Here is a 25,158-nt window from a genome sequence, read left to right on the forward strand (position 1 = left end):
ATTCTATAAGGACTTTATAAAACACCAAACTCCGCCTCCAACGTGTGTTTAAGGCTCTTCTACGCTCGTGTGTCGTCATTTAATTCGTCTGATTGGATGAGGTTAAAGCCTCTGGGATAAGACCACGCCCACAACCAGAACATGACAGACAGAAGGTTCTGGATCTGGAACGAGCCCGGGTCAGATCCGTCAAACGTTACTGAGAAACGGGTCGTTGTTTTGTTTTCGTCTGAGTCGACAACATTCTGAACGAACACCTGACGGTTTTCTACAGAAAACAGGAAGTTGTTGGAGTTGGAGCCGCCTCCTCCTGAACCTGAGACGCTCACTCGTTTCCATGGTAACATCCTGTAGTTCTGTCCCGACTGGTTAAATGAGGTCCTGTGGTCTCTGATGTCAGATTCATCATCACGTGTGATTTTCCTGCGTCAGGACACTGGGCTGAAACTAAAAGCAGCTGTTTTCACGTCAGTCTGCTTGGTTTTTCATCTCACATGTTCTAAAAAGGAGAAAAACTAGAGCTGTTGAGATGCATTTTTATTCATATACAAGTTTTATTCTGTTACAAATAAAGGATATGATAAAGGAATGAGGAGGATCTACTGGGTTTGGGTTCAGACATACATCCTGTATACTGGACGAGTACATGAACAAACACAAGGTGTGAAAGTGTGGAAGCTCAGTGGTATAAAAGGAAAGAAAAAACGACAAAAACCAAACTAGAACAGGTATAAATGTCCCCGTCGTCTACGCAGGGGAAGTCTGTGTCTGCAGAGTAGATGTTTATCCGTTCAGTTTATCCATTCAAGGAAAATCCGCATCGTCCCAACGCGAGTCTGCGTCTTCTGAGTCCGAGGACGAGATTAAAAAAAAGACGAAACGCCTCCAGAGACGAAACAAAACCAGGCGCAAGTTTGGAGACAAGACCAAGACCTGGTCCAGGTGCAGGTGGGACCAGGACCAGGGCCAGGTCCAGGACCAAAGAGCAGGGCCAGGTCCAGGTCCAAAGAGCAGGGCCAGGCCCAGGTCCAAGGAGCAGGGCCAGGTCCAAAACCAGGACCAAGAAGCAGGTCCGGGTCCATGAGCAGGACCAAGTCCCGGTCCGGGTCCGAAGAGCATGGCCGAGTCTGGTCCAAGGAGCAAAGCCGGGTTTGGGTCCAGGTCCAAGGTGCAGGACCGAGTCCGGGTCTGGGACCAGGACCAGGTCCGAGGAGCAGGGTTGGGCCCGGGTCTGAGGAGCAGGGCCAGGTCCAAGACCAGGACCGATGAGCAGGGCCAAGTCCGGGTCCAGGTCCAAGTAGCAGGGCCAGGTCCTACTTCAGGACCAAGAAGCAGGTCTGGTTCCATGGAGCAGGCCAGGTCCAAGACCAGGACCAAGTCCCGGTCCGGGTCTGAAGAACATGGTCGAGTCTGATCCAGGGAGCAGGACCGGGTCCTGGTGTGGCTCCAAGGAGCAAGCCCTGGTCCAAGGAGCAAAGCCGGATTTGGGTCCAGGTCCAAGGTGCAGGGCCGGGTCCAGGTCTGGGACCAGGACCGGGTCCGAGGACCAGGGTTGGGCCCGGGTCTGAGGAGCAGGGCCAGATACAGGACCTGGACCGAGAAGCAGGGCCAGGTCCAGGACCGAGGAGTAGGGTCAGGTCTGGCAGGGGCACTGGGACCGGGATCGGGTCCAAGGAGCAGGACCAGGTCTGAGGAGCAAGGCCGGGTCCGGGTCTAGGACCAGGACTTGGTCCGGGTCCAAGGAGCAGGGCTGGGACTGTGTCCTAGGAGCAGGGCCAGGTCCGGGTCCGAGGAGCAGGCCCGGGTCCAGGTCCGGGCCCGGGTCTCAGTTGACGGTGGGGACCTGGTTGAGGCTGTACTCCTTGGCTTTGAGCCTCAGGTTGGCGATGCTGTTGGCCATGTTCATGCCCTGAGACGTGTTGGTGTTGGAGCAGGTGGGCGGGTACGTCGCCATGGCGCTGAGAGACGGGGGAGGGAAAAAACAGGACAGGTCAGATCACCTGGACCAGCTGTGGAAACACACAGGACACAGTCTGAGGACACCGACCCGGTCCTGGAGGTCCACGACCTCCTGTGGGTCTACGTCGGACCACGTGACGCATCGACAGCGTTTCAGACGCAGATGGAACGAACCTGGACTTGAACGAGTTTACAGTCGGAAAACGATTTAAAGGAACAGGACGAGTTCAGGTCTGTCCAACTGTCCAGGGTCAAAACCAGGGAAATTATAACGTTTATAAAAGCAGTGGGCGGAGCAACCGTGACATCACCGGTTTCACATTGTTTTTTTGGTCGAAATAAGTAAATATTTCATCATCATACACTGTAAAAAAAAATCTGTAGTTTAACAGAATTTTCACTGTTTATTTTACAGATTTTTCCTGTATTTTTAAGATACAGGAAAATATCAATGAAATGACAAAAACAGACTGATTTTACATGTCAAATGGAAATTAACTAGGGCTGGGCAAGTTAACGCATTATTACCACGTTAACACATTCATTAAATAACGCCAACGATTTTTTAATTCTCCCGTTAATGCCGTTCTGCCTTTCAGGCAAGTCTGAGTTCATTTATACATACAGACTCTTATTTTGAAACTCATGCTTTTATTTTGGCGCTCCACACACCGGTGCTCTGTGTGAACTGTGCACGAGCTGAGAGGAGAAAAGAGCGAACTGTTCCGACTAATGCTGAACCAAACTGTTTAACTGCTGCAGTTCAGCGCCTGTATGTGTCAGTCATTCTGTTGTTTGATAAATAATTTCACATGTAAACGTGTCGTTAGAAACATGTTTATGAGGTTATTTTGGATGTGGTTATTACAGTGTGTTATTAACATGTTTAAGCTACAGACGTCTTAGTGAGGACAGTAATTTTTCTAACTCCTATTCTTCTGCTTGTGTGCGTGTAGCGATTAGCTGCAGATAGACAACAGGTTTACCAGGAAAAGCCCAAAACTTGTGTCCAAATCTGTTCCTGTAGACTCACTGTAAAACTGACACATACAAACTAAATCTGTCTGAGTTCTGTTCACTGCCTTAGCACATTTACATGGCATTATACATTTAAATGAATGGGAAAAAGACCGCTAGCTTGATGCTAACTTGAATGGGAAAATCCATAGACACGCTAACGATTAGCATTTACAGATTAATTTAAGATTTTCTTAAATTAACCCGTCTTTTTATTCAGTAACAAAGGTTCACATCAGCGGTATTTGATACTATTCATTCTGACAACAACTGAACAGAAAATACTCACAGGCAAACGTTTTTGGGGCCATACAAACAGAGTGAAAGAAACGTGTCTGTTAGTTCCTTCTTATGTCTGAACTGACTACGGGAACACCGCAAGGACAAAACATACGTTAGTACAATTTATTCCCACCACTAGAGGGCCCCCTTTGTTTACTTTGAACAACTGAACATCACATATTATTGTTCTTATTAGTATTAGTACTGATTAGTGGGACTAAGACTCCTGTCAATCACTCACAAGCGTACATAAACATGTGTGGACATAAACATGCGTAACAGTAGCGGTCTGTTCCATGGACATTTTCATTGTAAATGTCTTCAGATGGTGGGGGGGGGAGGACACAGGTGTTTGGAAGCACTGACATGTGCAATTATTTTTATCAGCGGAGTACTGCAGTCTGAAATATCACTGAAAGGAAATACACACTGTTGATGCTGGCACCCCCCCCCCCCCCCCCCCCAGTATAACTATGCTATTAATCGCGATTAATTGTAGAAATTCACGCGATTATTTGCGATTAAAATTTTTAATTACTGCCCATCACTAATATTTATAGGGAATTGGATTGTTTTAATACATGAAAATATTCTTTATTAAACATTAAAAAGTCAAAAAAAAATGTGCAAAAGCTGATGTAAAGTTAGGGCAAAAAACTGTATTTGAATTATGGAAAATTACCATTTTTTTATGAGATGGTTATTCTCTGTTATTTTACAGTATTTTTTCAGGACCCCAGCTGCTGGAATATTACCCTTTTTTTCTGTTTTTTTTTTAGTGTATATTTGAAACGCAATATCAGAAAGTGATAAACTGTGTGAAAACTATGAAATAAAAACATTTTAATGCAGCTAATCTGATGTTTTCTCAAATTTTAACATGCTCTATTACTAGTTATTACTCACTTTATGGAGATAATTTGCCAAAAAAAAAAAAAAACAGTTCTGTTTAAGAAAACTGTTAATTATGGTCTAATAACAATTAGCAATTGATTTACACTCGAACATGTTAGACATTAAAAAGTCAAAAAAATATGCAAAATCTCATGTAAAGTTAGGGCAAAAAACTGTTTTTAATTCTGGAAAATTACTGAATTTTTATGAGATGGTTATTTTCTGTTATTTTACAATATTTTTTCGGCACCCCTGCTGCCGGAATAATCCTGTTTTTTTACTTTTTTTTTTTTTTTTTTTTTTACAGTGCATTTATGCAGATTTTACTCGACATCTTCCAACGCTGAATAAGACATAAGTACGTTCCTCTCCTTTTAGCTCTGCTTTGGTCTCCAGAAAACCTTCATCGGTTTTAGACTTGGGTCAGAAGTGGTCATATATGGACAAAAGGGGCGGAGCTGCTGGGGCATGAGGGGTCATGTATGAGCTAATGCTAAATGCTAGCTAACTGACTCAGTAAAACAAACTTTAGCAAATATTTGTGTTAAAAAAGTCATGTTACGTCATGTGGAAATATTAAACCACACCCACAGTAGAGCAGCCACCTGTCAATCACACCTGTCAATCACATTTTCTGTGGGACCTGATTGGGCACATGTCCACCTCTGATCCTCGCCATCGTGTCCAGATGAAAACCATCGGCCGGCTGTAGATTCGACACCTGACCCTTCGTTTCTGTTTCAGACGTCAGACATTTTAAAACCGTTTTTTTTTTATCCTGATGCGACAGGAAACACGTCTCACATGACCAGTGATGTCATTAGCCTCCTGGTCATGTGACACATCTTTTATATCTCAGATTATTTCTGAAACATCAGCATGAACGGATTTTTTTTTTTTTCAGCAGCAGCAGCAGTCAAATCTGAATCTGATCCGTGACTGGTGGTTACACCTGTCAATCACAGACTTAACCCCTCCCTCTGTGAAAACACCTGAGAGTAGCCACTTTTCCATCGGACAGATGCGCAAAACTTTAGCGATATTTACTAAATGTCGAAAAAACACAAGTGCATGATGTCGGTTTTTCCATTAAATCACAAATGCGATGATTGATTTATTATCGTGAATGAATTTGAATCTAGAACGCTCATTACCCCTTAATCTGGTACGAAATTCTAAAATGATTGGGTTTTGATTATTCATTTATTTATTTATTTATTATACTCGTTTGTTTTATTCTTGTCCTCAGACTGTTCTGTTCATCCTCTTTAACCTGCAGGTTTTTCTTTTTTCCTTCTGAACAAATGTTTGTTTTTACAGAAACAAAGACTGAATTTACTCTGTTCACTTTTACCTCAGAGCAAAAGACATGATATAAAACTACATGTATTTGGTTCGTTTTCTTTAATAAGATGCTTTTTTTTAAACTGTAAGCTCTGTATCCATAAAACTACTCAGATAAAGTAGAAATTGATTGAAAAAACCTGCCCAGACTGATCAAAAAACAGGAACAGAACCATTGGTTTAGAAATAGAAAAAACTTAAATACAAAGAAAAAACACACATAGAGGAGCAGGAAATGGGTTGAAATGTGCAAAAACAGCTGCGTGGTCCTTTAACAACATCAGAAACACATGAAGAAAATGACATTTAATTAAAAAACAACACAATAAAACTAAAGATTAGGGCAAAAATAAAACACAGACTGGTTAGAATGAGAGTTTAACAGATTAAATCTATTTAAATGTGAACAAACAGCAGGAAACAGGACGTTAGTGGATGCAGGAAAGTGCAGTAAAATGCAGTAAAGTGCAGTAAAGTGCAGTAAAGTGTAATAAAGTGCAGTAAAGTGCAGTAAAGTGTAGTAAAGTGCAGTAAAGTGCAGTAAAGTGCAGTAAAATGCAGTAAAGTGCAGTAAAGTGTAGTAAAGTGGAGGCGTACTTGTTCTCTGTGGGCAGCATTTTCTGTGGAACTCTCACCGGCGCCCCCTCCGCCACCGGATACCAGCTTTAGGATCATATAAGGGTTCAGGTTAGAGGAGCATCAGCAAGAAAAAGGAAGTACCTAGAACCAACAGAACCAGAGGAACCACAGGAACCAAAGGAACCAGAGGAACCAAAGGAACCAGAGGAACCAACAGAACCAGAGGAACCAAAGGAACCAGAGGAACTAAAGGAATCACAGGAACCAAAGGAACCAGAGGAACTAGAGGAACCATAGGAACCACAGGAACCAGAGGAACCACAGGAACCAAAGGAACCATAGGAATCAAAGGAACTAGAGGAACCAAAGGAACCAGAGGAACTAAAGGAACCAGAGGAACTAAAGGAATCACAGGAACCAGAGGAACCAAAGGAACCAGAGGAACTAGAGGAACCATAGGAACCAAAGGAACCACAGGAACCAAAGGAACTAGAGGAACCAAAGGAACCAGAGGAACTAAAGGAACCAAAGGAACCAGAGGAACCAACAGAACCAAAGGAACCAGAGGAACCAGAGGAACTAAAGGAACCAAAGGAACCAGAGGAACCAACAGAACCAGAGGAACCAACAGAACCAAAGGACCCAGAGGAACCGAAGGAACCAGAGGAATCAACAGAACCAAAGGAACCAGAGGAACCAACAGAACCAAAGGAACCAGAGGAACTAAAGGAACCAGAGGAACCAACAGAACCAAAGGAACCAGAGGAACCAACAGAACCAAAGGAACCAGAGGAACCGAAGGAACCAGAGGAATCAACAGAACCAAAGGAACCAGAGGAACCAACAGAACCAAAGGAACCAACAGAACCAAAGGAACCAACAGAACCAAAGGAACCAGAGGAACCAAAGGAACCAGAGGAACCGGAGGAACCAAAGGAACCAGAGGAACCAACAGAACCACAGGAACCAACAGAACCACAGGAACCAACAGAACCAAAGGACCCAGAGGAACCAGAGGAACCAGAGTCAGCAGAGTCCCATAAAATGTTGCCCGTCAGAGCTCAGTTCATGTTGCTGTGGTGTCGGGTGACGCTCGGGGTCAGAGGTCAGCGGTGGATTTAATACGCTTTGTTTTCACATTATCACCTTGTCAGGGCGGTCACATGATCTGACGGTGGCAGAGGGGATTGTGGGTAAAACAGAGGATGTTTGGGTTCATTTGATCAGAAGGAAACACAAACACCGAGTTAGAGACGAGACGAACGCAGACGAGAAGACTGAGCAGATGATTGACAGGTGTGACTGGGACACTTTTATCAACAGACGTGTCGTAGTAACGTCAATATGTTTTTATACAGTTTGTTTTCAGTTTTTTATTTGCATTTTTTTGAATTTCATCAATTTGATCCATAAACAAAAATACCAAATACCCAATAACTGTCATATTTTTAACCCTTTAAATGCCATGTTTGGAATGGAAACTAACTACATTTTTTGATGCAAAAAATAGTTTTGTTTTGGGTTTTTTTTGTTTTTTTTTTTTTTTTACAAAACTTCTGAATTCTGACCTGAAACAATTTATTAAAAATAATCTGACCTTTAATAACATGAAGTGTAAAGTGTGTATAATACGCTCACCCTGATACCAGAAGGTTAAATAAAGAAATACATTTACATTTGAGGATTATTCTACCAAAAACAGAGAAAACTGAAGAAAAACTGTCTGTTTTCAGTCCAGTCTATCCTTATCTGAACATAAACCAGTGTGTCCATCCACTGTCACTGATCCAACTCCATGGGTTTTACTGGTGAATCAGTGTTGGAGAAGATGACGGTGTTTCCACGGTAACTACGGAGCCTCTGAACGTCCAAATATGGTCATATCTGATGACCATGAAAAGATGAAGAACTGTATTTTACACCAATTATTTCAAGATATTTCTTCAATTTTGTTCTGTTTGTAGCTTATTTTGTTCTTGTTGATTTTTATTTATCTATTTATTTATTTTTTCATTTTATTGACTACTGTGGCTGTTCTGGTTCATTTTATTGGCTATTTAATTAATTTTCCTTAATTTTTGTTACATTTTGGATTATTTTGTTTGTTTTTCAACATTTTCTTGCCTGTTTTATTATTTTTTTCTTCAATTCTGTTCAGTTCGTGGCTTATTTTGTTAATATTACTTATTATTTTGTTGATTTATTGTTAATATTCCTTTCATTCACTATGTTGGCTGTTTTTCATTTATTTCTTATTTAATGTTTTTTTTTTTACTTTATTTTATTCAGTTTTTTGCTTATTATTTTCACACTTTTTATCACTTTATAATTTTTTTTTTTTTTTTTTAATTGGACAGTGTTTCCACGGTAACTACGGAGCCTCTGAATGTCCAAATATAGTCATATCTGATGACCATGAAAAGATGAAGAACTGTATTTGACACCAATTATTTCAACATTTTTCTTAAATTTTTGATTGTTTTTGTTTATTTTGCAACATTTTCTTGCATATTTCATTATTTTGTCTTTGATTTTGTTCAGTTTGTAGCTTATTTTGTCAATATTATTACTTTGTTGATTTATTGTTAATTCATTCATCCATTTATTTATTCACATATCTGTTAAAACCAACTTTAAAAACAAAATTTTGCATTTACATTATGTAAAATGTGAAATTTTTTTCCTTCTATAGTTCAAGCAGATATAATTTGCCCCCCCCCCCCCCCCCGAAAAAATGCTGTAGCAGATAAATTAACACATGATTTTGTTCATTTTTTTTTTTTTTTTTCTACATAATTTTGGCTCTATTGTGTTCATTTTGTTGAGTATTTTGTTCATTTTTGCTCATTTATTCATGTTTTATTAGACAATTTTTGTGAATGAACATTACAAAAAATAAAAAAAAATGTTCTATCAGATAAATGAACATATGATTTTGTTCAATTTTATAAATTTTCTCAGTCATTTTGGCTCTATTTTGTTCATTTTGTAGAGTAGTTTGTTCATTTTTGTTCATTTATTCATGTTATACTACGCAATTTCCATTTTTAAAAATTACACAAAATAAGTAACTAAGTGTAGAAACATTAAATTTTGCATTGATTGATTCATTCATCTGATTAATGACGACGACAGAGAAGAGGAATCAGCTTCAGAGACCGATGAAAGAAGAAAAACACTGAACCGCTCATGGGTTAGTTTACAGTCAGAGAACATGCCTCACATTTCCCATCAAGCTTAGAGTCACAGAACCAGAACCAGAAGAACATCCAAGTCCCTGAAACCCTGTGCAGGTCCAGAGCTCAGCAGGATCCGACCCAGGACACATTATTAAACAGACATCAGTAAACAGAGGGACTACTTCCAGCGGCGGAAGGGTTTATTTCCTGCAGGTGAAGGTGGACCGGACCGGACCGCAGCCCAGAGTCCAGGTGGATCAGAGGAGATGAAGCCCAGGAATGAGGAGAACCAGCGGCTTCGCACAGGAAATGAAAGCATAACAGCGTCTGTTGGTTTGATTTACATCCGCCTTTTCTTTCATTAACGTCTGCGCTTCGCCTCCTCATCCCTCCGTCCAACACTCCCACCTTCCCTTCTATATTCAACCTTCTATCGTTTTCATCCTGTGGGTCTGATTTCTCCTTCTGTTCTTTTTCGTCTTTATTTCCGTCCTTCAGATCCTCGTCAACGTTCACTGACCCTGGGTTTGTTTTTCATTTTATGACTTTGTTTTCAGTCTAGTTTTTATTTTCACTACTTTTGTAAAAATACAGAATCAGGTCTAATATGGAGGTAGATTTGTTCCTTTATTATTCAATCAAAAGGGAAGTTGAATAAAAAAAAAAAAAAAAAAGAATTTCAATCACAAAAAACTTCACTTCAATAATAAAAAAATCCTTTTCAATCTAAGAAAAAAGTGTTTGAATGCCAAAAAAAAAAAAAAAAAAAATTGAGACCCAAAAAATTGCATCTGAACACCTTTTTTCTTTGATTGAAATGTGTTTTTTTTTAATGAAGTGAAGTTTTTGTTTTTTTTTTAATTGAAAATATATTTTTTTTATTGAAGTGATATTTTTTGGGATTGAATAACATAAATAATAAAGACACAAATATCAGACCCACATTATAGCCCACATACAAAAAAGATGACTTTAATCAAAAAGTCTCTTTCAATAAAAAAAAACAAAACTTTTCTATCAAAGAAAAGTGTTTAAATGCAATTTTTTTTTTTTTTTTTTTTTTTTTTTTTTTTTTGCATTCACACACTTTTTTCTTTGATTGAAAAGTTTTTTTTTTTTTTTTTTTTTTTTTTGATTGAAAATAATTTTTGGGATTGAAGTCATCTTTTTTGTAGGAGTAGGATATTTGTGTCTTTATTATTCAATCCCAAAAAATATCCCTTCAATTTAAAAAAAAAAAAAATTTTTCAATTTAAAAAAAAAAAAAAACCTTCAATAAAAAAAACCTTTTCAATCAAAGAAAAAAAGTGCTTGAATGCAAAAAAACAATTTTTGAAATCCAAACAATTGCTTTTAAATGCTTTTTTCTTGGATTGAAAAGGTTTTTTTTATTGAATATGTCTTTTTTTTTACTGAAGTGATATTTTTTGGGATTGAATAACATAAATAATAAAGACACAAATATCATACCCATAATATGGCCCACATACAAAAAAGATTACTTTAATCAAAAACATTATTTTCAATAAAAATAAAAAATAAAAAAAAAACCTGGGATTGAATAATAAAGACACAAACATCCTACTACAAAAAAGATGACTTCAATCCAAAAAAATATTTTCAATCAAAAAATAATTCAATCAAAAAAGCAACAAAATAAAAAAAATAACATTTTCAAAGAAAAAAAGTGTTCAAATGAAATTTTTTGGATCTCAAATATTCTTTTACATTCAAACACTGTTTTTTTGGATTGAAAATATTTTTTTTTGGTTAAACCAATAAAGTACCAAATCTCCCTTCAGTCTTAAATTCACACTTTTCTTCCTCTGTTTGTCTGATGTCAGTTTGTTTATTAGTTTATTTAACTCTGATGTGGGGTTGTTAGTTGTTTATTAGTTGTTCATTAGTTTGTTTGTTTGTTTGTTTGTGTGTTTGTGCAGTTGGGGGTGTTACCTGTAGGGGGCGGCGCTGCCCCAGGACAGGTAGTCGTTGGGTCTTGGCGCCGGTCGGGGGACGATGGGCTGTTCCACCGCCGTCACGTCGCCTGAATACGACTTGAGCAGGGAGGCGTTTTTACTGGCGAGCATCGCACGCTCGTTCCGACGAAACTTAGCTCTTCTGTTCTGGAACCAAACCTGAAAAAAAAAACAAAAAACACAACAACGTTTAGAAACGATTTAACCTGAAGAAGAAGAAAAAAGAAAACACACCAAACAAACAAGAGGATCATGGGAAACATCTGTTAATGATGCGTTCACTGAACCACCTCCACATATTCCCTAAAGGTCGAACCATGTGACATTTAAGGCTCAGACTGTTTAGTCTCCGCCTCCTTTTCACTCAGCCAATGGAGTTGATTCAATGATGATCATGTGATATAGAAAAATTAAACACGATCTTCCTGCTGTTTCACTGCGGTTTTGTTCTAAAACACACAAACAGTAGAACATCGTAAATGTTCTCCAGCAGGGGTGTCCAACACTACGGCCCGTGGACCAAAACCAGACGCCAAAGCTGTCCAGGGTGGACTACACTAACGTATTTTTCTGTCTTCACTGGGTAGACCCTCTTCTAAACCCCCCTGATGCTCCATTCAGTAAATATCTGCAGCCAGAGCGTCGATTTTTAACTCAGTTGTGTTTGAGTTTATCCTATGAACTGCTGCGGCACTGACAGTATTTCTGTTTCTGTCCATGGCACCTGGTACCAGCTGTGGTCCAGATGTCCTGGTACCAGCTGTGGTCCAGGTGTTCTGGTACCAGCTGTGGTCCAGATGTCCTGGTACCAGCTGTGGTCCAGGTGTTCTGTACCAGCTGTGGTCCAGGTGTTCTGGTACCAGCTGTGGTCCAGGTGTTCTGGTACCAGCTGTGGTCCAGATGTCCTGGTACCAGCTGTGGTCCAGGTGTTCTGTACCAGCTGTGGTCCAGGTGTTCTGGTACCAGCTGTGGTCCAGATGTCCTGTACCAGCTGTGGTCCAGGTGTTCTGGTACCAGCTGTGGTCCAGGTGTCCTGGTACCAGCTGTTGTCCAGGTGTCCTGTACCAGCTGTGGTCCAGGTGTTCTGGTACCAGCTGTGGTCCAGGTGTCCTGGTACCAGCTGTGGTCCAGGTGTTCTGGTACCAGCTGTGGTCCAGATGTCCTGGTACCAGCTGTGGTCCAGGTGTTCTGTACCAGCTGTGGTCCAGGTGTTCTGGTACCAGCTGTGGTCCAGGTGTTCTGGTACCAGCTGTGGTCCAGGTGTCCTGGTACCAGCTGTTGTCCAGGTGTCCTGTACCAGCTGTGGTCCAGGTGTTCTGGTACCAGCTGTGGTCCAGGTGTCCTGGTACCAGCTGTGGTCCAGGTGTCCTGGTACCAGCTGTGGTCCAGGTGTTTTGGTACCAGCTGTGGTCCAGGTGTCCTGGTACCAGCTGTGGTCCAGGTGTTTTGGTACCAGCTGTGGTCCAGGTGTCCTGGTACCAGCTGTGGTCCAGGTGTTTTGGTACCAGCTGTGGTCCAGGTGTCCTGGTACCAGCTGTGGTCCAGGTGTTTTGGTACCAGCTGTGGTCCAGGTGTTCTGGTACCAGCTGTGGTCCAGGTGTCCTGGTACCAGCTGTGGTCCAGGTGTTTTGGTACCAGCTGTGGTCCAGGTGTTCTGGTTCCAGCTGTGGTCCAGGTGTCCTGGTACCAGCTGTGGTCCAGGTGTTTTGGTACCAGCTGTGGTCCAGGTGTCCTGTACCAGCTGTGGTCCAGGTGTTTTGGTACCAGCTGTGGTCCAGGTGTCCTGTACCAGCTGTGGTCCAGGTGTTTTGGTACCAGCTGTGGTCCAGGTGTTCTGGTTCCAGCTGTGGTCCAGGTGTCCTGGTACCAGCTGTGGTCCAGGTGTTTTGGTACCAGCTGTGGTCCAGGTGTCCTGTACCAGCTGTGGTCCAGGTGTTTTTGGTACCAGCTGTGGTCCAGGTGTTCTGGTTCCAGCTGTGGTCCAGGTGTCCTGGTACCAGCTGTGGTCCAGGTGTTCTGTACCAGCTGTGGTCCAGGTGTCCTGTACCAGCTGTGGTCCAGGTGTTTTGGTACCAGCTGTGGTCCAGGTGTTTTGGTACCAGCTGTGGTCCAGGTGTCCTGGTACCAGCTGTGGTCCAGGTGTTTTGGTACCAGCTGTGGTCCAGGTGTTCTGGTACCAGCTGTGGTCCAGGTGTCCTGGTACCAGCTGTGGTCCAGGTGTTCTGGTACCAGCTGTGGTCCAGGTGTCCTGGTACCAGCTGTGGTCCAGGTGTTCTGGTACCAGCTGTGGTCCAGGTGTTCTGGTACCAGCTGTGGTCCAGGTGTCCTGTACCAGCTGTGGTCCAGGTGTTTTGGTACCAGCTGTGGTCCAGGTGTCCTGGTACCAGCTGTGGTCCAGGTGTCCTGTACCAGCTGTGGTCCAGGTGTTTTGGTACCAGCTGTGGTCCAGGTGTCCTGGTACCAGCTGTGGTCCAGGTGTTTTGGTACCAGCTGTGGTCCAGGTGTTTTGGTACCAGCTGTGGTCCAGGTGTTCTGGTACCAGCTGTGGTCCAGGTGTCCTGGTACCAGCTGTGGTCCAGGTGTTTTGGTACCAGCTGTGGTCCAGGTGTTTTGGTACCAGCTGTGGTCCAGGTGTCCTGTACCAGCTGTGGTCCAGGTGTTCTGGTACCAGCTGTGGTCCAGGTGTCCTGTACCAGCTGTGGTCCAGGTGTCCTGGTACCAGCTGTGGTCCAGGTGTTCTGGTACCAGCTGTGGTCCAGGTGTCCTGGTACCAGCTGTGGTCCAGGTGTCCTGGTACCAGCTGTGGTCCAGGTGTCCTGGTACCAGCTGTGGTCCAGGTGTCCTGGTACCAGCTGTGGTCCAGGTGTCCTGTACCAGCTGTGGTCCAGGTGTTTTGGTACCAGCTGTGGTCCAGGTGTTCTGGTACCAGCTGTGGTCCAGGTGTCCTGGTACCAGCTGTGGTCCAGGTGTTCTGTACCAGCTGTGGTCCAGGTGTTCTGGTTCCAGCTGTGGTCCAGGTGTCCTGGTACCAGCTGTGGTCCAGGTGTTCTGTACCAGCTGTGGTCCAGGTGTCCTGTACCAGCTGTGGTCCAGGTGTTTTGGTACCAGCTGTGGTCCAGGTGTTTTGGTACCAGCTGTGGTCCAGGTGTCCTGGTACCAGCTGTGGTCCAGGTGTTTTGGTACCAGCTGTGGTCCAGGTGTTCTGGTACCAGCTGTGGTCCAGGTGTCCTGGTACCAGCTGTGGTCCAGGTGTTCTGGTACCAGCTGTGGTCCAGGTGTCCTGGTACCAGCTGTGGTCCAGGTGTCCTGGTACCAGCTGTGGTCCAGGTGTTCTGGTACCAGCTGTGGTCCAGGTGTCCTGTACCAGCTGTAGTCCAGGTGTTCTGGTACCAGCTGTGGTCCAGGTGTCCTGGTACCAGCTGTGGTCCAGGTGTCCTGTACCAGCTGTGGTCCAGGTGTTCTGGTACCAGCTGTGGTCCAGGTGTCCTGGTACCAGCTGTGGTCCAGGTGTTTTGGTACCAGCTGTGGTCCAGGTGTTTTGGTACCAGCTGTGGTCCAGGTGTTCTGGTACCAGCTGTGGTCCAGGTGTCCTGGTACCAGCTGTGGTCCAGGTGTTTTGGTACCAGCTGTGGTCCAGGTGTTTTGGTACCAGCTGTGGTCCAGGTGTCCTGTACCAGCTGTGGTCCAGGTGTTCTGGTACCAGCTGTGGTCCAGGTGTCCTGGTACCAGCTGTGGTCCAGGTGTTTTGGTACCAGCTGTGGTCCAGGTGTTTTGGTACCAGCTGTGGTCCAGGTGTCCTGGTACCAGCTGTGGTCCAGGTGTTCTGGTACCAGCTGTGGTCCAGGTGTCCTGGTACCAGCTGTGGTCCAGGTGTCCTGGTACCAGCTGTGGTCCAGGTGTCCTGTACCAGCTGTGGTCCAGGTGTTTTGGTACCAGCTGTGGTCCAGGTGTTCTGGTACCAGCTGTGGTCCAGGTGTCCTGGTACCAGCTGTGGTCCAGGTGTCCAGTACCAGCTGTGGTCCAGGTGTCCTGTCTCTCTGTAACTCATCCCGTCCTCTGCTCAGGCTGTGCATGTACAGGCTGTAACTGACGATATTTAGTGTAATCTATTACTTATGGGACACATTTCAGTTTCACAGAGCAGCAGGCGATCAGTGGAGCTCCAGTAACAGAAACACAACAGAAGTGGGTTTGAGTTGAAGCTGGAGCTGGAGCCGGGTCAAAGCCACCAATAGAAACTCTTCTGTCATCCATCGGCGTAGGCCCCGCCCTTTAACTGCACTTAAATTCACAAGCCAAACTTTGGAAGTTTTAAACCAAAGTTTTGAACTCATAAGCAGAGAGGACTGATTTCTAAACAAAATGATGGTTTTGTTGTGACTGACACTGACCGTCTTCTGCTCTCACATCTATTCTTTTTCATTGATGAATAAAGAAGCACATTTCTCTCCATAGCGGACTGGACCCTTTGGTGGGCCAGATGTGGCCCCCGGGCCGCATGTTTGACACCTGTGATATAATCTCTCAGTTTTTATGTTCTTATTGAAGTGGTCCGGTCCGTTTCCGATCAGAAAGTGGAACCTGAACTGAAGCTTGTGTTTTATTTCATGCAGTTTCTTCTGGGACCAAACACACATGAACGGAACTGAAACCAAACTTTTTACCGACTTCTGCTTCGTCGACAACAGTGAGTGAAAACCCAGTCCACGGGTGGGTTTAGAGTGCTGGTCTGGTTCTGACGCTGGTTCTGATGGGATGTTGGAGGCTGTGAAATCAGATCCTTTATGGGACTGTGTGACGTTGTGCTTCAGGAATGAGCCCACAGTCTCTTCTATCAAAGGCTCGGTGCTCGGCTCTGCTTCGCATTAATCACAGATGTTCAGCTTCTGCGTCCAACGGCAGCCTGTCCTGAAGCCCAGACCCAGTTAGAACAGTGATCCAGACCCAGTTAGAACACCGATCCAGACCCAGTTAGAACACCGATCCAGACCCAGTTAGAACACCGATCCAGACCCAGTTAGAACACCGATCCAGACCCAGTTAGAACACCGATCCAGACCCAGTTAGAACACCGATCCAGACCCAGTTAGAACACTGATCCAGACCCAGTTAGAACACAGATCCAGACCCAGTTAGAACAGTGATCCAGACCCAGTTAGAACACCGATCCAGACCCAGTTAGAACACTGATCCAGACCCAGTTAGAACAGTGATCCAGACCCAGTTAGAACACTGATCCAGACCCAGTTAGAACAGTGATCCAGACCCAGTTAGAACACAGATCCAGACCCAGTTAGAACACCGATCCAGACCCAGTTAGAACACAGATCCAGACCCAGTTAGAACACTGATCCAGACCCAGTTAGAACAGTGATCCAGACCCAGTTAGAACACTGATCCAGACCCAGTTAGAACAGTGATCCAGACCCAGTTAGAACACAGATCCAGACCCAGTTAGAACACAGATCCAGACCCAGTTAGAACACCGATCCAGACCCAGTTAGAACACTGATCCAGACCCAGTTAGAACACCGATCCAGACCCAGTTAGAACACCGATCCAGACCCAGTTAGAACAGTGATCCAGACCCAGTTAGAACACAGATCCAGACCCAGTTAGAACACAGATCCAGACCCAGTTAGAACACAGATCCAGACCCAGTTAGAACAGTGATCCAGACCCAGTTAGAACAGTGATCCAGACCCAGTTAGAACACCGATCCAGACCCAGTTAGAACACCGATCCAGACCCAGTTAGAACACAGATCCAGACCCAGTTAGAACAGTGATCCAGACCCAGTTAGAACAGTGATCCAGACCCAGTTAGAACACCGATCCAGACCCAGTTAGAACACTGATCCAGACCCAGTTAGAACAGTGATCCAGACCCAGTTAGAACAGTGATCCAGACCCAGTTAGAACACCGATCCAGACCCAGTTAGAACACCGATCCAGACCCAGTTAGAACACAGATCCAGACCCAGTTAGAACAGTGATCCAGACCCAGTTAGAACACTGATCCAGACCCAGTTAGAACACAGATCCAGACCCAGTTAGAACACTGATCCAGACCCAGTTAGAACACCGATCCAGACCCAGTTAGAACACAGATCAGAAACACAAACCAGACACCAGAGCAGCATCTGACCCAGATTTAAACGAACACGACCAGAACATCAGAGCAGTTGACCCAGCAGGACACCACACCTTAGAGCACTGGTTCTGAACTGGACCGGGTTCAGGACCCAAAGACCAAACCAAACCAGACCAGACCAGACCAGACCCACATGTATAAAAGTTCTATTTAATAAAAGACGGTGAGTTTAGAACCTGAGGTAATACAGAATATAAACAGTATGAAACCAAACTGACCAGCAGGGGGCGACAACTTAGACCGCTGGTTCTGACCCAAGGTTAGAACAGTTCTGGACTTTTACCTCCGCTAAGGAGGTTCTGTTTTTGTCAGCGTTGGTTTGTTTGTCTGTCTGTCTGTGCAAGATAACTCAAAAAGTTATGGATGGATTTGGATGAAAAATTCAGGAACTGTTGATACTGACACAAAGAACAAATGATTAAATTTTGGTGGTGATATTATAGTTTAGTTTTATTTAGTTTTGAATTTTTTTTCTCTAATTCAGTTCGTTTTAATTCATTTTTAGAGCAGGCTTGATAGTTTTTATTAGTTTTCATTTTCTTCTAAATGCTTAGTTTTAGTTTAGTTTTAGTATTAAGTTTAGTTTAGTGGTCTCTTTTCTCTTCTTCTCTGTGCTCCTATTCAAATCAATCCCAGACAGGACTCTGCTGCTTTAGTCTCCATGTTTCCAGGTAGAGTGGGGACCAGAAGACGACTGGAAACCACAAGTGAACACAAGTGACGGAGCAAAAAGTGTCGTATGGAGACAGCACAGAAAACTGAGAGAGACAAAGAAATCCATTTAACATCAATCTGACAAAGATGAAAACAAAGGGAATTTTATCCATAATTTTTATCCGTTTTAGTTAGTTTTGTAAACACACAATGCAGTTTCAGCCAGTTACCACTTTTTTCTTTTACTTACAGTTTGTATTTATTTCAGTTAACGAAAATGTTTTTACAATTCTAGTTTTCATCATTTCATTAGTTTTTGTTAATGATAATAACCTTGTTCTGAACTGGACCAGACCAGACCCACTTGTATAAAAGTTTTATTTAATAAAAGATGGTGAGTTTAGAACCTGAGATAATACAGAATATAAACAGTATGAAACCAAACTGACCAGCAGGGGCCACGATAAATATGGAAATATTCCCTTTAAGGCCCAAAACACAGTCTTTGAAATCTCTCTGACAGGACATTTTAGAGACAATGGGACAGACTAGTGTTGGAAAATCACCCACATTTTTACTTTTCAATTCATTTTTGCTTTAGTTGGACCACAAGGGATTATCCAAAACAAGGAGCTACTTCATATTGAAATAAATGTTGGAATGTCAATCAATTCAAGTTCGTTCTCTACTCTACTAGTACTACTCTACTAGTTCATTACTGTGTTTTGACCCTTTAAAGGGTTCATATTAATGTTGCATTCAAGGCCACCCATAATTTGTGTTTTTCCAACCTTCTACTGGTGAAAATCCTCTGGAATGTCAGTCAAACCCGTGACTTCCCACCCGTGAACTTCAAGGTTATTATCGTCAATGAAAACTAACGAAATCACAAAAACTGGAATTGTAAAAACATTTTCATTCACTGAAATAAATAAAAACTGTAATTAAAAGAAAAAACGATAACTAACTGAAACTGTATTGTGTGTTTACAAAACTAACTAAAACGGATAAAAATTATGGATAAATTTCCCTTTGTTTTCATTATGTCAATGTCAGATTGATGTTAAATGGATTTCTTTGTCTCTCTCAGTTTTCTGTGCTGTCTCCATACGACACTTTTTGCTCCGTCACTTGTGTTCACTTGTGGTTTCCAGTCGTCTTCTGGTCCCCACTCTACCTGGAAACATGGAGACTAAAGCAGCAGAGTCCTGTCTGGGATTGATTTGAATAGGAGCACAGAGAAGAAGAGAAAAGAGACCACTGAACTACAACTGAACTACAACTGAACTACAACTGAACTACAACTGAAATACAACTGAACTACAACTGAACTACAACTGAACTACAACTGAACTACAACTAAGCATTTAGAAGAAAATAAAAACTAAAAAACTATCAAACCTGCTCTAAAAACAAATTAAAATGAACTGAATTAGAGAAAAAAAATTCAAAACTAAATAAAACTAAACTAGAATGAAAATCCAAAACTATTAGAACCTTGGTGAACTCGTACTAGATCCGTGTTTTCCCAGTTCCGAGCTCTGACGTCATGTAGCCTGTGAAACTACAGTGGCGCCCCCCCATGGATGCGGTGTTTATGCAAATTATTTATTAAAATAAGGTATTGCTCTGACGTTACTTATCTGCAAATGTTCTGCATAAGCAGCAGCTGCTCTAGTGTTAGGACAAGAATAAAGTAATCCCAAATACCTATCCAAATATACAAATAACTATACATATATACACACACACACACACACACACACACACACACACACACACACACACACACACACACACAGTACCGGTCCAAAGTTTTAGAACACCCCAATTTTTCCAGTTTTGTCTGTAAATTCCAGCAGTTCCAGTCCAATAAACAGCTGGAAATGGTACAAAGGTAAGCGGTGAACTGCCAGAGGTAAAAAAAAAAAACAGAAAAAAGGTAAGGTTAAACAAAACTGAAAAACTAGAAGCACCTGTGGAGCGCAGACCTCCACCAAGACAGATCAGTGTAGCAGACGAATTAACACATGATTTTATTGATTTTTGTTCATTTTCTCAATGATTTTGGCTCTATTTTGTTCATTTTGTTGAGTATTTTAGTCTTTTTTTTTTCATTTATTCATGTTTTAGTACGCAATTTCCATTTTTATAAATTACAAAAAATTTAAAAAAAAAAAAAAAATGCTCTATCAGATAAATGAACACATGATTTTGTTCATTTTTGTTCATTTTTCAGTGATTTTGGCTCTCTTTTGTTCATTTTGGTGAGTATTTTGTTCATTTCTGGAGTATTTTGTTCATTTTTTTCCTTTTATTAATGTTTAGTACGCAATTTCCATTTTTAAAAATTACGAAAAAAAAAAAAAATGCTGTAGCAGATGAATTAACACATGATTTTGTTCATTTTTGTTCATTTTCTTGTTGATTTTGGCTCTTTTGTTCATTTTGTTGAGTATTTTGTTCATTTTTAGAGTATTTTGTTCATTTTTGTTCATTTATTCATGCTGTAGTACGCAATTTCCATTTTTAAAAATTACAAAAAATAAAAAAAGCTCCATCAGATGAATGAACACGTCCATGTAGCAGGTCACCATAAACTGTGCGTCAGACATTTTTCATTTCACTACAACAACAAAAGCACTTGAACGCAGCACGCTGGTAATTTCAAATTCACAAATGGAAAAGCTCATCTTCCCGACTGCACCTGAAGGCATCATCAAAATCCAACAGATTCAACTGGTCACATTTTATGAAACAGGAAATTAAGTGTTTTCATCGAACATTTGTTGGAACATGTGGAGTTTAAGGAGCCGACATGTTACAGAACCATCGCAGACAAAGAGTCGATCATCTGCGTTAAAATAAAAACAGAAAACCTCCCCAGAGACAAAACAACGGCCGGCACCGAAGCAGGGGATTGTGGGAAACGTAGGTTCATGGAGAACACAGATGTTATCGTTAAAGTCCAATCCTCCGGGAGAAAAAGGACAAGGTTTGTAACATATTTCACCTCCTTTATTGAACAGATTTGAACCTCCTCGTGTTTTCATCGGCGGGTTTATGGATCTGAGTCCAAAAAAACAAAAAAAACACAGAACAGACACGAAACAGAGCTGAAACGACTGAAAAAACAGCAGACACTGAACAGAACCTGGATCAGACGCACGAAACAAACAGAACAAGAAATATTATAAATACAAATAACAAATAATAATAAACAGAAATATTATAAATACAAATAACAAATAATAATAAACAGAAATATTATAAATACAAATAATAAATAATAATAAACAGAAATATTATAAATACAAATAACAAATAATAATAAACAGAAATATTATAAATACAAATAATAAATAATAAACAGAAATATTCCACTGATCTAATCTGACAGTGATTCTGTTCATTAAACGATGAAACCAGAACCAGAACCAGACTTGAACCAGAACCAGACCAAATCAAAAGCAGACCTGAACCAGAACCAGACCAGGACCAGATCTAATCCAGATCCAAACCAAACCAGAAACAAGCCAGAACCAGACCTGAACCAGAACCGAACCAGACCAGAAGCAGATCTGAACCAGAACCAAACCAGGACCAGACCTAATCCAGATCCAAACCAGACCAGAACTAGACCTAAACCAGAACCAACCCAGACCAGAAACAAGCCAGAACTAGACCTGAACCAGCACCAAACCAGAACCAGACCAGAGGCAGACCAAACCTGAACCAGAACCAAACCAGGACCAGAAGCAGACCTGAACCAGAATCAAACCAGACCAGATCAGAACAAAACCTAATCCAGATCCAAACCACACCAGAACCAGACCAGAAGCAGACCAGACCTAATCCAGATCCAAACCAAACCAGATCAGAACCAGACCTAATTTAGATCCAAACCAAACCAGAACCAGACCAGACCTGAACCAGAACCAAACCAGACTAGAAACAAGCCAGACCTAGACCTGTACCAGAACCAGACCAGAGCCAAACCAGACCAGAACCAGATCTAGGACCGAGCTAACGTAAGGCGACTGATCTGGATTTGACAGATGGACATGAACCCACAGAAACCCCGCCCCCTAGTGACCAGCTGCAGTGTAGGCTCCGCCTCCTCAGCTAAAATAAGAACTCAAAGGCCACGCCCACCACATTGATCCACAGGTGATCTCAGATTACAGGAAGGTTCATTTTTCTGATTGGTTTGTTTTACTTGGTTATAAAAACCTAAGGTGATTGACAGCGGTGTCGACCAATCACAGCCCTGAATCAGTCTGCAGAGCAGCCATGAGCCAATCAGGAGGCAGGGGCGTGTCCCTGTGTTTACTGCTCAGACTGTGGGCTCACAACACGCCAGCAATACGGAAAATACACGCAAGCAACGACACAACAAAACACACACAACATACAAACAACATGACAAATACACAGTCGCCGTGGAAACAACAATGTGGGCGTCACCTGACATAAAATGACTGAAAATTAAATCGTCATGATCTTTAAATGATTAAAACTGATCAATGAACCTGAATCAACACAAAAAACTATGAATAAAATAAAAAAATATTAAATATTTAACTATAACAGACGTGAAACATGAAGAGAAACTAAACTGATCCGACCAATCAGACGACAGGATTAATATTTAATACATGCGTCAGCATTATGACCCCGCCCCCTGAAGAGGAGATAAGGGCGATCGTTTTTGGTTCGGTTTGTTTGTTTGTTTACACTTTAGCAGCAAAACTATTGGTTGAATTCAGACCAGATTAGGTTTACTGATTACCAACAGTCACTTTTCCACTGAGCCACAAATTACGTGAATAGAACTTGTGCATAAAAATTTGTTTAATGGAAAAACAACAATTTTGCCCAAACTCTGGTTTTTCGATAAAAAGTTTTTGTGCTGGAAAGAGGTGGTTTTTCAGGCGTAGCACAACTGGTATATCATACAAAACTTCAACGGAAAGACCTTTTTCCACAACTAGAGTCACATGAAATTAAAAAAACACTGATTAAATATAAAAATAAATAAATAAATAAATAAATACATTTTTTAAAAATTAATTAATTAATTAATTAATTTTAAAAAATTAATTAATTAATTAATTAATTAAAAAAAAAAAAAAACACAGATGTTGACGGACAACAAAAGAAGAAGAGTTTTAAAAGAAACGTGCCGGTATGAGTGGACACACCAGGAAACGGAAACATCTTTTAATTTAGTACAGGATAGAGGGGTAATATAGAATAACACTGAATATATCTGTAAATCAACACAATATTTATGGTCATGTTTATGGAATGACTTCTCGTGTCATCTCGCGATAATAAATAAACAAATCATCGCATTTGTGATTTAATGAAAAAAACAACATTACACACGTCTGTTTTTTCAACATTTAGTAAATATCGGTAAAGTTTAGCGCAGATGTCCGATGGAAAAGTGACTACTGACCCTGAATAAATCTGATTACATTTTGGGGAAAGTAGGTCAAAGTTCAAATTTTGTATGTTTTTTTTTAATCTTCCCATTTACGTAGAATGGGCGAAAAACGTGCGAGGGGCGGGGTTTGTTGTGCCAGCACCACTGGTTTAAATCTGTTCACGTGTAGAAAACGTGTGTTTCTGTGCATGTATGAAATAACTTCAACCACACAGAACAAACTAAACATCAGCTGTTTTACCCTTTGACCCAGTTTGTGGTTCATATTTGATATTAATTAATTTGGTTTAATGTGGAGTTCAATCAGAATCCTGTAAAAATATAACCAGGTTTTTTTTTAGATAATAAATCAAATCAGTGCAAAAATAAAACAGGTTTAACATTTGGTCAGATTCAGGTTCAGAGTTTGATTCATTTCATGTTTGTTCATTTATGAAATAAAACGGATTAAAATGATGTTCATTATGTTTGTATTTATTGAAACGTGGAAAATATTTAATGAAACAAAAAGAGAAACTGAAGAGTAGACAAAAAATAAAGATTTAATCTGAGCGTTTGAACTATGGTTCTGTGGTACCGGGTCTATGGTTCTGCGGTACCGGGTCTATGGTTCTGCGGTACCAGGTTGTGTGGTTGTGCGGTTGCGGGTGGGCGGGGCTCGTACCTGGACCCGGGCCTCGGTCAGGTTGACCCGGCGGGCCAGGTCCTCCCTGACGAAGGCGTCGGGGTAATGCGTCCTCTCGAAGACCCGCTCCAGAGCCTGAAGCTGAGAGCTGTTGAAGGTGGTCCGGTTCCGACGCTGCTTCCTCTTCTTCTTCTCCTCTGTGTTCATCTGTTCATCTACGGGAAAAACAGGAAGAAGAAGAAGAAGAAGAAGAAGAAGAAGAAGAAGAAGAAGAAGAAGAAGAAGAAGGTGGTGAGGTTCATGAACCAAACTGACATTAATCTGAGTCCAAACAGCACTGATCACTAATCACTGATCACTAATCACTAATCACTGATCACTAATCACTGATCACTAATCACTGATCACTAATCACTGATCACTAATCCTTGAACTCATCCACAGCTGTGTCATAACTGCTCATGTGAACCTGAACTCTTTCCTTCATTAAATCCTGTTCATCTGGTTCTGATCCAAACACATAAATTACACATGAAACTCAGATGGTTTTGTTAGAATCTGCTTTAGTTTCATTGTTTTGTGTTTGTTTCCAGATCCTCAGTTTTCTGCTTTAATCCTGTTTTTTCTTTTTTTTTTTGTTTTATTGGTTTGTTTTATGTTGAATATTGATCATAAATCAGGTTCATTTATTGAAAATTCACTGAGTTTCGGTGGATTTTCATTTTTGTTGGTGTGATTAATGATCAATAATAAACATTATTAAAAACCCACAGGAAACGACTCATCAGTTCAACTATTGATTAGATTTTAGAATCAATAGGTTTGACCCTTTGATTACAGATAATTTCATTCTCATGTAAATTTTTGAATAAAACTAAAAACATTTAAAACCTCATTTACATCTGATTAACAAACTGATTTGTTATTATCATTATTATTATTATTATTATTATTATTATTATTATTATTATTATTATTATTATTATTATTATTATTATTATTATTCATCCTGGTGAATCTCATTTACAACAGTCATGTTTTACA

At 41.4% G+C, this 25,158-nt stretch overlaps 1 protein-coding gene across 2 annotated transcripts in view; it reads right to left on the minus strand.

Annotated features, from left to right (window-relative positions):
- Positions 1-522: 522 nt before the first annotated feature.
- LOC115415841 (paired mesoderm homeobox protein 1) overlaps positions 523-25,158 on the minus strand; it is a 34,404-nt gene continuing 9,768 nt past the window's right edge. Inside the window, exons 2-5 of one of the 2 annotated variants that reach the window (XM_030129489.1) lie at positions 24,154-24,329; positions 11,208-11,389; positions 6,094-6,159; positions 523-1,958 (exon numbers count right to left, since the gene is read on the minus strand). In XM_030129489.1, the coding sequence (XP_029985349.1) occupies positions 1,826-1,958; positions 6,094-6,159; positions 11,208-11,389; positions 24,154-24,329 (557 nt within the window). In that variant the 3' untranslated portion in view covers positions 523-1,825. The remainder of the gene's footprint in view (positions 1,959-6,093; positions 6,160-11,207; positions 11,390-24,153; positions 24,330-25,158) is intronic. The other variant, XM_030129490.1, reaches the window with a different exon arrangement.

This window comes from Sphaeramia orbicularis, unplaced genomic scaffold (assembly GCF_902148855.1).
Source record: "Sphaeramia orbicularis unplaced genomic scaffold, fSphaOr1.1, whole genome shotgun sequence".
NCBI classification, from domain to species: Eukaryota; Metazoa; Chordata; class Actinopteri; order Kurtiformes; family Apogonidae; genus Sphaeramia; species Sphaeramia orbicularis.